Below are 17,907 nucleotides of genomic sequence, written 5' to 3'. Positions count from 1 at the left end.
GTGCAGCCACCCTCTACGCTTTCAGTAACCCCTTCTGCACTTTTCTGAATCTTGCCACTTGTGCATCCCCAATTTTCATCAGGCCACTCTCGTCTTCAACTACTACTGCCATAAGTTGATTCTCTAAATCTCTCCATTTCTACAGTCTTCTCTCCCCCTTTAAATCAGTCCTTAAAACCTACCATTCTAGCCAAGCTTTTATTCCCCTGTCACAATAACCCTTTATGTAAATCAGTGTCAAATATTGTCTGATAATCTTCCGTGTAGAATCTTGAGTATGTAATGTTACCTCAAGAGGAGAGAGTGTTGTAGGAATAATGTTATTGGACTAGTAAACCCAAAGGCTTCTGTTACTTCCCTGGGGATGTGGGTTCAAATCTCACCATGACAAGTGGAATTTAAATTTACTTAATTAAAAATAAAATTTAAAGCTAATCTCATTGATAATGACACAAAACTAGCATCAATTGTCATAAAAAACACTTCTGTCTCAATAGCTTTCCTCTGTCAATTTCACCTGGCCTGTTCTGTACCTTACTCCAGACAGTTGTGTGGTTGACACATAAATGCCCTATGCAATAGCTTAGCAAATCACCCCTTCCAGGGCGATTAGAGATGATCAATAAATGCTGATGTGGTCTGTGAAGCTCTCCAGATCAAACCAAAAGAATAACACAAGATGTAAGCAGTGTTAATTTTTAATGAAAGATCTGCTGAGAGATACAATGCAAATGGTAAATCTAATTAAGAGTTATATTTTGTGGGTGTGAACATGAGACCAGTTTTGCTAATTCTTATTCTTGGATGGGCTTGCTGCACCTGGCTGACTGCCCACAATTATTTTACTTGCTTTTAATTTCTCTATTGTCATATTTGTAGTTTTAGTATTAAAAGAAACTGAAACAAATACAGCCATTTTAAAAAAGTTGTTTAACTCTGTAAGATTGGATGTCATTATCTCATAGGCCATTCTGAGGAAAGGTAACACATTAAGATGGGAGGTTATATTTAGTTACCATTGCGATATACAGAATACTGAAGCCAACTATTCGTTTTACTTTGTTAGACTGGGAATACAGAAAGTGGCAGGTTCACTGACCCAGACAGACAGACAGACAAACCGAGAGAAGGGAAGAGATTGACAAAGAGTCACAGACAGAGTGGAAAGCAGGGGGCTATGCAGACAGAGAAGACAAATAATGAGTGACATCTAGAGAGAGAAAGAAAGAGAGAAAAAGAGAGAGACAGACAGACAGTGAGCGATCAAGAGACAGAATGATAGAGTTCCAAGATAACAAAGTGTGAAGCTGGATGAACACAGCAGGCCAAGCAGCATTCAGGAGCACAAAAGCTGACATTTCGGGCCTAGACCCTTCATAAAAGAGGGGAATGGGGAGAAGGTAAAGAATCCCCCTCGTCCTCACATACCACCCCACCAACCTGTGAATACAACGCATCATCCTCTGACACTTCCGCCATCTACAATCCGACCCCACCACCCAAGACATTTTTCCACCCCCACCCTTGTCTGTCTTCCGGAGTGACCACTCTCTCCGTGACTCCCTTGTTCGCTCCACACTCCCCTCCAACCCCACCACACCCGGCACCTTCCCCTGCAACTGCAGGAAGTGCTACACCTGCCCCCACACCTCCTCCCTCATCCCCATCCCAGGCCCCAAGATGACTTTCCATATTAAGCAGATGTTCACCTGCACATCTGCCAATGTAGTATGCTGTATCCACTGTACCCGGTGTAGCATCCTCTACATTGGGGAAACCAAGCAGAGGCTTGGGGACCGCTTTGCAGGTCACCTCCGCTCGGTTCGCAACAAACAACTGCACTTCCCAGTCTCGAACCATTTTAACTCCCCCTCCCATTCCTTAGACGACATGTCCATCATGGGCCTCCTGCAGTGCCACGCTGATGCCACCCGAAAGTTGCAGGAACAGCAACTCATATTCCGCTTGGGAACCCTGCAGCCCAATGGTATCAATGTGGACTTCACAAGCTTCAAAATCTCCCCCTCCCCCCACTGCATCACAAAACCAGCCCAGCTCGTCCCCGCCTCCCCAACCTGTTCTTCCTTTCACCTATCCCCTCCTCCCACCTCAAGCCGCACCTCCATTTCCCAACTACCAACCTCATCCCACCTCCTTGACCTGTCCGTCCTCCCCGGACTGACCTATTCCCCCCCCCCCACCTATACTCTCCTCTCCACCTATCTTCTCCTCTATCCATCTTCGGTCCACCTCCCCCTCTCTCCCTATTTATTTCAGAACCCTCACCCCATCCCCCTCTCTGATGAAGGGTCTAGGCCTGAAATGTCAGCTTTTGTGCTCCTGAGATGCTGCTTGGCCTGCTGTGTTCATCCAGCTTCACACTTTGTTATCTTGGATTCTCTAGCATCTGCAGTTCCCATTATCTATGATAGAGATCCAGTTTTGTATCCTGTTCTACTGTATGTAGTTTTGATCCCTGAATTTAAAAAAAGGATGAATTGGCATTGGAGGCAGTTCAAAAGAGATATGAGAAAAGAGGTTGATTCTTGGGAAGACGGGCTTGACTTATTAGGAGTTGAGAAGAATGAATAGTAGTCTCATTGTAACATAAAGATTCTGATCTATCTTAACAAGGTAGGTGCTGAGAAGATTTTCCAGTAATGGAGGACAGTTCATAAGAGCCAAGAGCACAGTATGTGTTTCAGCTCCTGGAATTTAATACGATCATGGCTGATCACAGCTTGGCCTCAAAACCACTTTTCTACCAATTACTCGTAATATTTTAACTGTTGAACTAGGGGTCACTTTTAAAATTGAGATAGAAAGGAATTTCTTCTTTCAAATATAGTGAATATCTGGAATGTTGTATCCCAGAGAATTGTGGATGAGAATTCACCAAAAGTATTCATAGAGGAGACAGATATTTTTTGGAGTATTGGGAAGTTGAGGACTATGAAGAGCTAGCACAAAAAGCTTGGAATAGATCAGCCGTGATGTTATAGGATTGTGGGCCAGGATTAAGGGGCTGGATGGCCTACCCCTGAATTTATTTCTTATTTCCTGCAAATGACAATTGAACAGAATTTTAGCATTGGAGTAAGAGTGCTGGCACCATCTGGAAGTATATGGTGATGACAGGCACAATTGGCTGATGGGATTCTCTCCTCAAATGGTAGCAGCTCACAGGTAATGTACTGTTGGATTTTCTGATCACTGCAAGCCTTCAGGAAACCTGAATATAAAAACATTCCCATTGCCCTGATAGATGAACACTGTCTGCCCACTGGGGTCAGGGGATTGCCTTCTTTGTCCATAACCACTTCAATATACAGAAAATCTCTGCACCTAACCCTGCCTGCCTACACACAGCTGCTTATCTCTGAGCCAATCAATTTTTGATATAATGTTGGTCTGGTAAAATGCTCCTTTATAGAGCCTTTACTTGAGTATTGGTTATTCCCAGCTCATTATAGCATGAAGCCTGCTCAAAGCTAGTCCTGCCAACAGCAAAATGTCCTGATAGTGGGAATACAATAGGAAGACAATCCAGTTCTTTTGTTTTGTAGCTTGATGTTGAATACCATTTGACTTTAGGAAATACCCAAATTCCCTACTGGCAAACAATGACCCATTATCTATGGCCAACATGGCCAGGATATTGCAAACAATGCGTGAAGTTTTTGCATTGTTGTCTATATGTTTGGCATATGAACTCTATTCAGGAACTTTGAGAGGGTGTCCACAACGACTAAGAATATTGAGTCCATGAAATGCCCTGCATAGTCAATATGTAACTAAGTCCAGGGTTTACTCAATTTTGGGGGAGCTGCCGGCAGTAATTTATGACCCTGTTGGCACTCTGGGCAGTGCCCAACAAACACAGCTATGTCTGCATCCAGTCCTGGCCAGCTTTCGTTACCTCTCACCAACATCTGCATTTTGGAAACCCCGAGATGACCCTGGTGGAGTTCAACCAGTATCTGGTGGCGACCTTTCCTTGGGACCATTTACACCCCATAATAATACACCATCTTCTCCTATGATCTGGTCACTCTGGGTTCAAAAAGATTTCAGTTCTGGTTGTGACGGCCTTTTGGTTTCCCCCATCATCACCAGCTGTTTCAGTTTTGCCAGGACCAGAACTTTCTGTGTCCAAACTCTGATATTGTCAGCTGTGACTGGGAGTGCATCCAGAAAATTTAAAACCATTACAGACTTTTCCAGTGGCAGCAGGAAACAACTCAATGCATCCACAATCACTAAGAGGCCTCCCAGAAGGCAATCCAACTTGCAATTATATGCACTTAATATTAGAGCCCACCACTGAATTCACCTTGAAACTATAGGCGACACTGCCTTATCCTGTTTAGGTAGGCCTAGCAGGGGTTTGTGGTTCATTACTATTATAAATCTATGTTTGTCAATGTATTGGTGAAACTTCCTGACTCCAAATATGACCATTAAACCTTCCTTCTCTTTCTCGGCGTATTTATGCTCTGCATTAACCAAAATCTGGATACACATGATGTTGGGTATTTCTCTCCTTTTGGCCACTTATGAGCAAATATGACTGATGTCATACGGGAAGGCATTGCATGTCAATACCACATCTCGCTTGGGATCATAGTGTGTCAAAGCCTTAGATAATGATAGCTGTTTCTTCAGTTCCGTGAAAGATTTGGCTTGGCCATGCGACAATTTCCAATTCTGACACTTTTAAAGAGTTGATGCCAGGGTGCCAGGATGGAGGCCAGATTATATAAGAGCTTTCCATAACAATTCACCAGCCCAAGGAAAGACCTGAGCCTGGGAACAGCTGTGGGAGTGGGGGCACATTTGATCCTCTTCATTTTTAGTTCCAATGGGTTTAACCCAGTCTTGTTGACTCTGTAACTGATGTAGGGCAGTTGGGGTACTTGGAACACTTCTCAGGTATGCACCCTCCTGGGAAAAACATCCAAGGACTATGTTCAAGTTCTCCAACTTCCCCTTAATGATCTTCCCTTTTTTAGCTTGTCATTTGGAGAGGGTGGCACAGTTGTTTAGTGGCTAGCAGTGCTGCTTCACGGCATCAGTGATCTAGGCTCAGTTCTACCCTTGATTGATTATCTAGGTGGAGTTTGCTTGATCTCCCCTATCTGGCTGGGTTTCCTCTGTGCACTCCAGTTTCCTTCTGCAGTCCAATGATGTGCAAGTAAGTTGGATTGGCAATGCTAATTCTCCTCTTGGTAGCTAGGAATGTGTAGGTTAGTCATTTAGCCGTGGTTAATGAGGGATTACAGGGATAGGGTAAGGGGACTCAGAGTGGGTGGGATAATCTGCAGAGGGTTGGTGCAAACTTGAATGGGCTGAATTGTTTGCTTTCATGCTGTTAAATTCTAAAATTCTATGATTCAAATAAATGGCAACCTGGTGTAAACCTTCTAAAATGTTCTCCATTGTCCACTGAAAAATGGCACAGGCTGACTATCCGAAATGGCAATATCATATATTGGTACAAACCTTTATGGATATTTATTGAGGCATACCTCTGGGAATCCTCATCCATCCGCAAGTGCGTATGGCTCATGCCCTACTTCATGAAGGACAGCACCCCTGTATATAAATCCTCAATGCGAGGGATTGGGTATTTATCCAGTTGCAAAAAGCATCTACTGTTCATTAAAATTCCCCACAAAGGCATACCGATATGTTGGGCTTCACAATCGGTATGGACCAGAGCTGCTCAATCCACAAACTGGGTTGGTTTGATAATTCCTTTGCTTTCAAGCCTTCCAATTTCTGCCTCTACATTTTCCCTTAAGGCAAATGGCGTAGGGTGGGCTTTGCCAAGTCATAGAATTGCTCTCTGGTCAACATGCAAGATGGCCTTGGCTCCTTTGATAGTCCCTAGAACTTCCTGAGAAACTTCCGTATATTTGACTAGGACTTCATTCAGGCAGCCAGTTTCTAATTGAAAAATATTGAACCAATCTGGGTGAATCTTTCTCAACCAATTTTGTCCCATCCTGCTTGTCCAAATGTTTTACCACAATCAGTATTAACTGAACCAGCTGCTTCTGATAAGAGACTGGAACCAAGGCTATACATTTAATCTCTAAAGGCTCCCCAGTAGAGGATCTTGGTCTAGCTGAGGTTTTGGGCAAACTTAAGGGTTGGACTCTAGAACAAATTTAGTTAAATGCTAATTCTGAGCTGGTACCAGGTGATCATTTAACCCAATGTGTTCATTTAGGAGCAAATTATTGCAGCTGCTGAAATCTGAACTAAAAACAACAAATGTTGGGATCACAGCAGGTCAGGCAGCATCCATGGCAAGAGAGCAAACTAACATTTCGAGTCTCGATGATTCTACATCAGGGCTGAAGTAAAGTGTGGAGGGGCAGCATTTATGATATAGTTGAGGGTGGTTGGTGTGCTGGGGGAGAGAGGATGTTGATAGTTCTGATTAAGTGATCAGAATGTGATAATAGCGAAACAATGGTGTGTCTAACTGCCAAACAGGAAAGGACAGATAGAGAAACTGGGGTGGAGGGAGGGAAGAAATTACATGGTGACAGAGAATGTAACAAGTAAAATTAAAAGAAAGGGAAGGAGTGGGAGTTGATTCACAATTTGAAGATGTTGAGCTCAATACTAAGTCGTGAAGTGTTGTAAAGTGCCCAGTCCGAAGATGTTGTTCCTCCCATTGTTCATTTAGTTTTGGCTCTGATTTGAATATTGTTAAAAACCAGATGTAGGCAGACTATCCATGGTGTGTACTCTCCTGGGTACCAGCCTTTGAGTTCTCTTACCCAATTTAGATCTAATGGGATTCCCTTGTTGTTTCGAGTCCATGTATCAGCAGCAAATACAATTTTGAGAAGATTTGTAGCTCAGGTTGACGTTCTGGATGTGAGTTTGCTCACCGAGCAAATACAATGGCTTGCTGGCCCGGATCCTGAAGAAACTTTTAACCATTGGCTGAGGCTTGGCTTTGTTTTATTAGTTTTGCTGTGGGCTGACCTAGAGTCCCTCTGTTCAGGATATGTCCTGATGAAGCTAAGCAATGGCCTTCACTCAAGTGGTGTTACCCAAGTGCAGTCAGGCTGCAACTTATATGCTCCACTTGCTGGACCTTCCAATGATAGTCAGTTCATAGAATCACAGAATTGATACTGTATGGAAGCAAGCCATTTGGGCCAATGAGTCCACATTGATCCTCTGAAAAGCAGCCCACCGACCCCCCCCCCACCCCACCCTATCTCTGCACTTCTGAAGGCTAATCCACCTAGCCTGCACATCACTGGATACTATGGATTGATCATACTAAATTGCCCATCTAACTTGCATATGTTTGGACAGTGGGAGAAAACCAGAGCACCTGGAAGAAACCCATGGCAGACACAGGGAGAACGGGCAAACTCCACGCAGACAGTCGCCTGAGGAATCAAATCTGAATACCTGGTGCCATTAGGTTATGTCCCAGTTATAGTGCCTGCTTGAAGTCCAGTTTGGCTTCAGCTAGTAGGAGGTTTTATGCAGTTACGTAATTAAGCACACATACCAAATGGTCTCTCAGCATCTCGTTAAGGGTTAAACAAAAGTCATGTTCCTCTCTCAGTCATCATAACCTCATCAAAAATCTCAAAACAGATTCAATTGGTTCTTGAATTGTCGAGTAATATCAATAGCATCTCAGAATTAGAGGAGTCTAGGGGTCGTAACATTCTTTAATTAAATCTGTTCAAGTCTTGAAAGGTTTCAGTATCAGATACCTCAGAGAAAGTTCGGGTACTAATAATTGAAAAAGCTGTGGATCCACAAGTCATCAGGAGGATTACTCAATGCTTTTCATCTGCCTAAATATTAAAATAATGAATTCTTTCCATATACTAGGCCCAGTCTTTGACAGTAGAATCAAATGAGTCAAGCTTCTCAAACAACAACATTTTGTCAGAAATACTTATCCCAACTCAAAGACAACTGTTGCAAACAAATTTTTTTCAGGAGTGTGCTTTTCACTCATTGCCACTGAAATAACCTCATAGAGGCTGGCAACCCATCACCAGTTCACTCCTTTTTTGAATGTGGAGAATCCTTGATACTTATCCAGTGACCTCAGAGTCAGCTGTCAGTTAACAGGATGTCTCACACTCATGTTCTTAACTGTAAACCAGGGCTCCCTGATTGGGCCAGATTAATAGCTGCAATCAGGGAACTTATTTCTAAAAAGTCCACTTGGCTGATCTCATTAATATTATTCCAAGTGATAGAAATACTTATGAAGCCAGGCTGTCTCAGCAATCATAACTTTAAACCCCCTGTTAAAATTATGAGCTGCATAGCTTATGAAGGACTTATGCAGCAGTGTCTCCTTGGAGAACCTAACTTCCAATGTGATCATTGACACTTGTATCAACCATTCAAAATAAATCAGCGATGTGAGTGCGGAAACATTTCAATTGCATCAGAAATGTGAAAAAAAATGCTGGTTCATCACCATGCACAGAAATCTTATCAGAAAGATAGAGGGATCTCATGTGGCCCATCAGTTTAACTCCCAGATATACAGAGTTGACAAGTTATGCTTTACATTCAGTGATCTTGGCTTGGCAGCTATTGTTCGCCTATCTGACTTAGCATGCTGGTTAGGACCTGACTGAATCCAGTTCTGTTCACCACACTTTAAAAATGATGTGAGAGTCATTGAAAGAATGCAAAGGAGATTTACCAGAATCTTCCCAGGGATGAGGGTAGTCTTCGTGATGGCAGTGGATGAGTGTGTGTTGATTTATGAATTAGGTTGGCAACATTGTGGTTATTCTCCTTAAAGCAAAGGAGATTGAAGGGTTATTTTATTTGAGGTGCACAAGAATATGACAAATTTGAATAATGTAGACAAGAAAAGCTATTTTGATTAATTGATGGTGCACAGACAAGTAGATGGGAAGAGATGTGGGGTGAATGGAGGTGGAGCGAGGAGGAACGTTATGCAGTGGGTAGTGATGACCTGAAATTCATTGCCTACAAGGTGGGTTGGAAACAGAGATGGTAATTTCAAAAGGAATTTGATGAGCTCTTGTAGGAAATAAACCAGTTGGCCTGCAAGAATTGAGGGAAGTGGGACTGACTGCACTGTTCCATGGTGAACTGGTGTGGAACTGATGGGGTGAATGGCCTCCTTTGCTGGAAATGATACTTCAAAATTCTGTGGAACATTTACTTACAGGATGGTACTTGTATTCAAGTCCTCTTGTAAAAGTATCAAATACACGCAGCATTGACAATCTATTTCATATTGACACACTTAATCCTTGATATATATTTTAAATAATATCATTAGAACAGAAGAAACGTATTTAGGAGTAGGCCATCTGGCCCATTGAGACTGCCTTGCCATTTAATAAGATCATCATGGCTGATCTTCTCATGGACTCATCTCCACTTACCTACCTGCTCACCATAACCATTAATTCCCTTCTTGTTACAAAATCTGTATTGCCCTAAAAACATTCAGTCAGGTAGCCTCAACTGCTTCACTAGGCAGGGATTTCTACAGATTCACAACATTTTGGGAGAAGTCTGTCCTCAACTCAGTCCTAAATCTCTTCCCCTTTATTTTGAGGGTATGCCCCCTAGTCCTCATTTCATCTGCCAGTGGAAACAACTTCCATGCTTCTACCTTATCCATTCACCTTCATAACTTGATATGTTTCTATAAGATCTCCCCTTATTCTTCTTAATTCCAATGAGTACAGTCCCAGTCTACTCAATCTCTCCTCACAAGCCAACTGTCTCAACTTTGGAATCAATCTAATGAACCTCTCCTGCATCCTCTCCAGTACCAGTATATCCTTTCTGAAATAAGGAGACCAAAACTATGTACAATACTCCGAGTATGGCTTCACCAGAAACTTATACGACTGCAGCATAGCCTCCCTGTTTTTAAACTCCATCCTGCTAGCAATGAAGGGCAATATTTCAGTTGCCCGTTGCCTGTTAATTACCTGTTGCACCTGCAAACTAACTTTTTGTGATTCATGGACAAGGACACCCAGGTTCCTATATAGAGCAGCATGCTGTAATTTGTCACTATTTAAATAATTGGCTGACAATTTTGCTGTCATACCTACTAAAATGGATGACCATACATTTACCAACATTGTACTCCATCTGCCAGTCTCTTGCCCTCTCACTTAACCTTTCCATATCCCTCTGTAGACTTTCAGTGTCCTCTGCACACTTTAGTCTACCACTCATCTTAATGTCATCTGCAAACTTTGACACACAACACTTTGTCCCAACTCTAAATCATCTATGTAAATTGTAAACAATTGTAGTCCCAGCACTGATCCCTGAGGCACATCACTAGCTACTGATTGCCAACCAGAATAACACTCATTTATCCCCATTCTTTGCTTTCCATTAGTTAACCACTCTTCTATCCACGCTAATATATTACTTGCAATGCTGTGCACCTCTATCTCATGCAGCAACCTTTTGTGTGGCATCTTGTCAAATGCATTCTGGAAATCCAGATAAACCACATCTACCAGTTACCTGTTGTCTATTGCACTTGTAATGTCCTCAAAGAATTCCAGTAAAATAGTTAAACAAGTCCTGCCTTTCATGAACCCATGCTGCATCTGTCCGATGGGACAATTTCTATCCAGGATGTCTCACTATTTCTTCCTTGATAATAGATTCAAGCACTTTCCCCACTACAGAAGTTAAGCTAATGGGCCAATAGTATCTGCCTTTTGTCTGCCTCCTTTTTTAAATGTGGAATCACATTTGCTGTTTTCCTATTTGCTAGGACCACGCCAGAGCCAAGTGAATTTTGGTAAATTACCATGAGCGCATTTGCTATTTCCCCTGCTATCTCTTTTAGTACCCTGGGATGAATTCCATCAGGGCCAGAAGACTTGTTTGCTCTTAACCCCATTAGTTTACCCAATGGAACCTGTTAGTGATACTAGTTATTTCTAGGTCCTCATCTGCCATAGCCTCCTTGTCACCAATTATTGGCATGTCACTTGTGTCTTCCACTGTGAAGACTGACGCAAAATACCTGTTCAACGCCTCGGCCATTTCCTCATTCCCCATTATTAAGTCCCCTTCCTCATCCTCTCAGGGACTAATGTTTATTTTAGCCACTCTTTTACCTTTTATACATTTGTAGAAATGTTTGCTATCTGTTTTTATATTCTGAACTAGTTTGCTCTCATAATCCACAGTAACTTTCTTTATAGCTTTTCTTGTGAGTTTCTGTTGACTTTTAAAGACTTGCAAATCCTCCAGTTTCCCACTAATCTTGTTTCAGAGGTAGTGAGACAACAAGGTGTAGAGCTGGATGAACACAGCAGGCTAAGCAACATCGGGGAGCAGGAAAGCTGACGTTTCAGGCCCGAAGCAATGAGATCATTAATTATTCCTGTCTCATTACATAGGACCAGATCTTGCTCCCTCTAGTTTTCACTGCATACTGATTGAGGAAACTATCATGGTCACACACTATGAACTCCTCAAGGTTGCCTTGATTGACTTGGGTTGACCAATCAATATGTATATTATTATCCCCTGTGATAATTTTCCATACTATTTTTGCAAGCATCAATTATTTTGTTGTTTATTGCCTGTTCCACACTGATATTATTATTTGCTGACCTATAGACTAAGTTATCAATGACATTTTCCCCCTTATTATTTCTAATTACCATCCACATTGATTCACGCTTTTTTCTCCACTGAACCTATATCATCTCCTACCACCACCCTGATGTCATCCTTAAAGATCAGAGCTACATCAGGAAGGCTTTCCTTCCTGTCTGTCCTTTGAATAGTCTAATAGCCCATGATAACTCCCAAATAGTGACCACCCTGCAACCATGTCTCTTTAATGGCCAAAAAATCATACCCATTCATAATGATTTGTGGCGTCAACTCATTTACTTTTTGTTTCAAATGCTATGAGCATTCAGGAAAAGCTAGTTCTTCCTTTTGAATCCTAACATCTCCACCAGAAGAACGCTTGTTTTTAAGCACTCTTACACCTGTCACTACCTAGTTTCCACTTGTTTTCATTGTACACTGCTCAGCTATTTTTGCTTATTTATTTACCTTGATTCTCTTTTTCTTTAAGACCTCGCCCACTCTAGCCAACTCAGAGCCCCCTCTTAGGTTCCCAACCATAAGACCATAAGACATAGGAGTGGAAGTAAGGCCATTCGGCCCATCGAGTCCACTCCGCCATTTAATCATGGCTAATGGGCATTTCAACTCCACTTCCCTGCACTCTCCCCGTAGCCCTTGATTCCTTGGAAGATCAAGAATTTATCAATCTCTGCCTTGAAGACATTTAATGTCTCAGCCTCCAATGCGCTCCGTGGCAATGAATTCCACAGGCCCACCACTCTCTGGCTGAAGAAATGTCTCCTCAATTCCATTTTAAATTTACCCCCTCTCATTCTAAGGGTGTGCCCATGGGTCCTAGTGTCCCCACCTAACGGAAACAACTTCCCAGCATCTACCCTTTCCAAGCCATACATTATCTTGTATGTTTCTATTAGATCTCCCCTCAACCTTCTAAACTCTAATGAATACAATCCCAGGATCCTCAGCCGTTCATCGTACGTTAAACTTACCATTCCAGGGATCGTCCGATCTCCGCTAGACACGCTCCAGCGCCAGTGTGTCCTTCCTGAGGTGTGGGGCCCAAAATTGGACACAGTATTCTAAATGAGGCCTAACTAGAGCTTTATAAAGTCTCAGAAGCACATCACTGCTTTTATATTCCAACCGTCTTGAGATAAACGACAACATTACATTCGCTTTCTTAATCAGGACTCTACCTGCAAGTTAACCTTTCGAGAATCCTGGACCAACACTCCCAGATCCCTTTGTACTTCTGCTTTACGAATTTTCTCACCATTTAGAAAATAGTCCATGCCTGTATTCTTTTTTCCAAAGTGAAAAACCTCACATTTGCTCCCGTTGAATTTTATCAGCCATTTCCTGGACCACTCTCATAAACTGTTTAAACCTCTCTGCAGCCTCCCCACCTCCTCAGTACTACCTGCCTGTCCACCTATCTTTGTATCATTGGCAAACTTTGCCAGAACGCTCCCAGTCCCTTCATCCAGATCACTAATATATTAAGTGAACAGCAGTGGCCCCAACACTGAACCCTGCAGGACACCACTCGTCACCAGTTGCCATTCCGAAAAAGAGCCTTTTATCCCAATGCTCTGCCTTCTGTCAGACAGCCAATCCTCAATCCAAGCCAGTAGCTCACCTTGAACACCATGGGCCCTCACCTTACTCAGCAGCCTCCCATGAGGCACCTTATCAAAGGGCTTTTGGAAGTCTAGATAGATAACATCCACGGTTTCCCTGGTCTAACATACTTGTTACCTCTTCAAAGAATTCTAACAGGTCTGTCAGGCATGACCTCCCCTTACTAAATCCATGCTGACTTGTCCTAACCCGACCCTGCACTTCCAGGAATTTAGAAATCTCATCCTTAACAATGGATTTTAGAATTTTACCAGCAACCGAGGTTAGGCTAATCAGCCTATAATTTTCCATCTTTTGTCTTGATCCTTTGTTAAACAAGGAGGTTACAACAGCAATTTTCCAATCATCTGGGACTTTCCCAGACTCCAGTGACTTTTCAAAGATCATAACCAAAGCCTCTGCTATTTCCTCAGCTACCTCCCTCAGAACTCTAGGATGTAGCCCATCGGGGCCAGGAGATTTATCAATTTTTAGACCTTTTAGCTTTTCTAGCACTTTCTCTTTTGTAATGCCTACTATACTCAACTCAGCCCCCTGACTCTCCTTAATTGTTGGGATACTTCTCATGTCTTCCACTGTGAAGACTGACGCAAAGTACTTATTATGTTCTTCAGCTATTTCCTTATCTCCCATCACTCGCCTTCCAGCATCAATTTGGAACGGCCCAATGTCTACTTTTGCCTTTTGTTTGTTTCTTATTTATTGAAAGAAACTTTTACTATCATTTCTAATATTACTAGATAGCCTACCTTCATATCTGATCCTCTCCTTCCTTATTTCTCTCTTTGTTATCCTCTGTTTGTTTTTGTAGCCTTCCCAATCTTTTGATTTCCCAGTGCTCTTGACCCACATTATAGGCTCTGTCTTTTTCTTTGATACATTTCTTGACTTCCTTTGTCAGCCCGGATAATCTTTCCTTTCTTTGGGATGAACCTCTGTACTGCGTCTTCAATTACAGCCAGAAACTCCTGCCATTGTTGTTCTACTGTCTTCCCCACTAGGCTCTGCTTCCAGTCGATTTTCGTCAATTCTTCTCTCTTCCCCCTGTATTATTTAACTATAACACCATTACATCCGATTTTGCCTTCTCTCTTTCAAACTGTAGACTGAACTCTACCATATTACAATCACTGCCTTCTAAGTGTTCCCTTACTTTAAGATCTTTTATAAAGTCTGGCTCATTAGATAGCACTAAGTCCAGAATAGCCTGCTCCCTTGTGGGCTCTATCACAAGCTGTTCGAAAAAGCCATCCTGCAAACATTCCATGAATTCCCTTTCTTTGGATCCACCGGCAACATTATTCACCCAGTCCACCTGCATATTGAAGTCCCCCATGATCACCGTGACCTTGCCTTTCTGACATGCCCTATCTATTTCCCAGTGCATCTTGTGCCCCTGGCCCTGATCACTGTTAGAATGTCTGTACATAACTCCCATTATGTTTTTTTTTGCCTTTTGATTCCTCAATTCCACCCACACAGACTCCACATCCTCTGACCCTATGTCATTCAGTGCTGTAGATTTAATTTCATTCTTAACTAACAAGGCAAACCCGCCGCCCCCCCCCCCCCCCCCCCCGTCCACCTCACTATCTTTTCGATAAGTAGTAAATCCTTGGATGTTTAACTGCCAGTCCTGAACTCCCTGCAACAATGTCTCTGTGATGTCTACCACATCATAATCATTCAAGATAATTTGTGCTGTTAATTCATCTACTTTGTTACGAATACTACTAGCATTTAGGTAAAGTGCCTTAATGCTAAACTCCTGCCAAACTAAACTTAAAGTCCACTCAACAGCAAAACCACCCACAAGAATATCATTGCTGTTACTGTTTGTGCGAAGGCTATCCTGGGGCTCCACGGTGGCTCAGTGGTTAGTACTGCTGTCTCACAGCACCAGGGACCCAGATACAATTCCACCCTTGGGCAACTGTCTGTGTGGAGTTTGCACATTCTCCCCGTGTCTGCGTGGGTTTCCTTCGGGTGCTCCGGTTTCCGGCCACTGTCCAAAGATGTGCAGGCTCGGTGGATTGGCCATGCTAAATTGCCCATAGTATTCAGGGATGTGTAGATTATGGGGATGGGTCTGAGTGGGATGCTCTGAGAGTCAATGTAGACTTGTTGAGCCAAAGGGCCTGTTTCCACACTGTAGGAATTCTATGATTCTATTGAACAGGTCCCATCTTCCCCAGAAATGGTCCTAACTATTCATAAATCTAAAGCCCTCCCTCCTATGTCACTCCCCTAGCCACATATCAAACTGCTTAATCTGCCACCACATGGCACAGAAGTCCTGGCTTTCATTCTGGCCCCTAACTCCCTAAATTCAGACTTCAGGACCTCCCTCTCTCTTCTTACCATTCATACCAACATGTACGATGGCCACTGGCTGGTTCCCTTTCTCACAGCACCTCCCTCACCCGCACCCCCCAAAATGCCCTGCAACTGCTCAGAAACCTGCGGGATCCTTGCATGAAGAAGGCACAACACTATCTTGTTGTCACTACAGTAACTGCAGAAGCACCTCTCTATTCCTCTAATGATTCAGTCTGCTATCACTACAGTCCTAACAGCCTTTTTCTTCCCACTCTGTGCAGCTGAGTATCCCATAGTGCTGTGGGTTTTTCTTTGGCTGCAATTCCCTGAAGCATTATCACCCTTGCCAGAACTCAGCACGCAGAGTACCCTTTGGATATTGAGATGGCCTTAGGGGACTCCTGCACTACCTACCTCATATTATGGTTGCATGCTATGCTTATCCATTTCCCATCCTCCTGCACGTTTTACACTGTGGGGTGACCACCGCCTTGCATGTGCTTTCCACGTAACTGTCATTCTTCTCAGTGTCTCCAGACCTCGCTCAAGCTCTGTAACCGGAGTACCTCCTGCACATGTGTTGCTTATTGATACAGTCAGCATTCAAGAACTCCAACATGTTACAGGTGGAGCATGCAACTTGAAGGAGCTGGCCTGCCACTCTTTTAATTAACCCAAAATTTACCCACAAAATAAAAACCAAATCTAATTCTCATTATTACACACTAACGGTTAACTCTTAAGTTCAATAATTCCAACAGGTTATTTGATTAGAGTAAGGAAAATTAAAGAGTTATATTCACCCCTCAAGCAGCCAATCATTTGCTGGCTAGGCTGTGATATTACTCTTGGATCTCGCAATCCCACTCACCATAAGCCGTTTAGCTCTTAAAGATGACTGAGCCTCTGCCATCTGACTGTTCCCAGCTCCAAGGAAAGTCCCTGTGAGATTAGGCCCAAAGTCCGCATTTACCAATTCCCAAGTATCCGCCCTCCAGCTGCTCCAATGAAAGTCCCTGTAAGACTCTAAATACTGCATTCCTCAACATTCTGTGCTATGGAGTTGTCTATGTACGACAATGATTCACAAATGCAAAATTACCCGATTGGTTGAACATTGCCAGAGGAACATTTAATCCAGTGTCTAGTGGTTTTGTCTCCTATTCCCAATGATTGTAAACACTCAACTATCATGCTCAATAAATAGTGTGGTAATGGTATTGATTTTTAATGATGCAAGATGCATCAGTTTGTTTTGTGCAATTGATAGTGTGTTTGGATCAATGATTGATTAGAGTTATTTTTAAATCTGCAGACAGACAGACAGAATGCTTTAAGGCCTGAGGCTTTTAGCATCATAGAATCCTTACAGACTGGAAGCAGGCCTTTGGCCCATCAAGTATATAACAATCCTGTCAAGAGCATCCTACCCAGGCCCACCCTCTACCCTATCCCTGTAACATTACATTTCCCGTGGCTAATCCACCTAGACTGCACATCCCTGGACATGATTGGCAATTTAGCATGACCAATTACCTAACCTTCACACCTTTGGACTGTGGGTGGAAACCAGAGCATCTGGAGGAAATCTAGCAAACACAGGGACGATGTGCCAACTCCACACAGTCGTCTGAGAGTAGAATTGAACACAGGTCCCTGGTGCTGTGATGCAGCAGTGCTAACCACTGGGCCACCAAAGGTAGCTATTTAGGTTAATCGTGCTGGAATTCTGTACTATACTAATGTTCTTTCCGGTCTGCTATTGCCATGAGACCTCCGCCATGAGACACACACACTGGAGGCAGCCATCTTGCAATCACATCAATAAAGACCTGGTAAAAACCAATCTGCCACCCTGTAATCCCAACATGGCATCAGAAGAAGAGCTAAGATTGATGAGTTGAAGAGTTGTAGAAAAAAGCATAGATACTGGAAAACAACCTGTCTCTGCCTCCCTAACCGGTTCTTCCTCTCACCCATCCCTTCCTCCCACCCCAAGCCGCACCCCCAGCTACCTACTAACCTCATCCCACCTCCTTGACCTGTCCGTCTTCCCTGGACTGACCTATCCCCTCCCTACCTCCCCACCTACACCCTCTCCACCTATCTTCTTTACTCTCCATCTTCGGTCCGCCTCCCCCTCTCTCCCTATTTATTCCAGTTCCCTCCCCCCATCCCCCTCTCTGATGAAGGGTCTAGGCCCGAAACGTCAGCTTTTGTGCTCCTGAGATGCTGCTTGGCCTGCTGTGTTCATCCAGCCTCACATTTTATTATCTTGGAATCTCCAGCATCTGCAGTTCCCATTATCTC

At 43.2% G+C, this 17,907-nt stretch overlaps 1 protein-coding gene across 5 annotated transcripts in view; it reads right to left on the bottom strand.

Moving 5' to 3' along the window:
• LOC125452224 (uncharacterized) overlaps window positions 1-16,707 on the bottom strand; it is a 111,792-nt gene extending 95,085 nt beyond the window's left edge. For all 5 annotated transcript variants that reach the window (XR_009445699.1, XR_007247501.2, XR_009445700.1 and 2 more), the window contains exon 1: window positions 16,469-16,707. Coding sequence is in view for 2 of the 5 variants with exons in the window: in XM_048530384.2 (XP_048386341.2) it covers window positions 16,469-16,636 (168 nt within the window). In the remaining 3 variants the exon portion in view is untranslated. The remainder of the gene's footprint in view (window positions 1-16,468) is intronic.
• Window positions 16,708-17,907: the final 1,200 nt, after the last annotated feature.

Source organism: Stegostoma tigrinum, chromosome 4 (genome assembly GCF_030684315.1).
Source record: "Stegostoma tigrinum isolate sSteTig4 chromosome 4, sSteTig4.hap1, whole genome shotgun sequence".
Lineage (NCBI taxonomy): Eukaryota > Metazoa > Chordata > Chondrichthyes > Orectolobiformes > Stegostomatidae > Stegostoma > Stegostoma tigrinum.
This window is presented reverse-complemented; position numbering and strand designations above follow the sequence as displayed.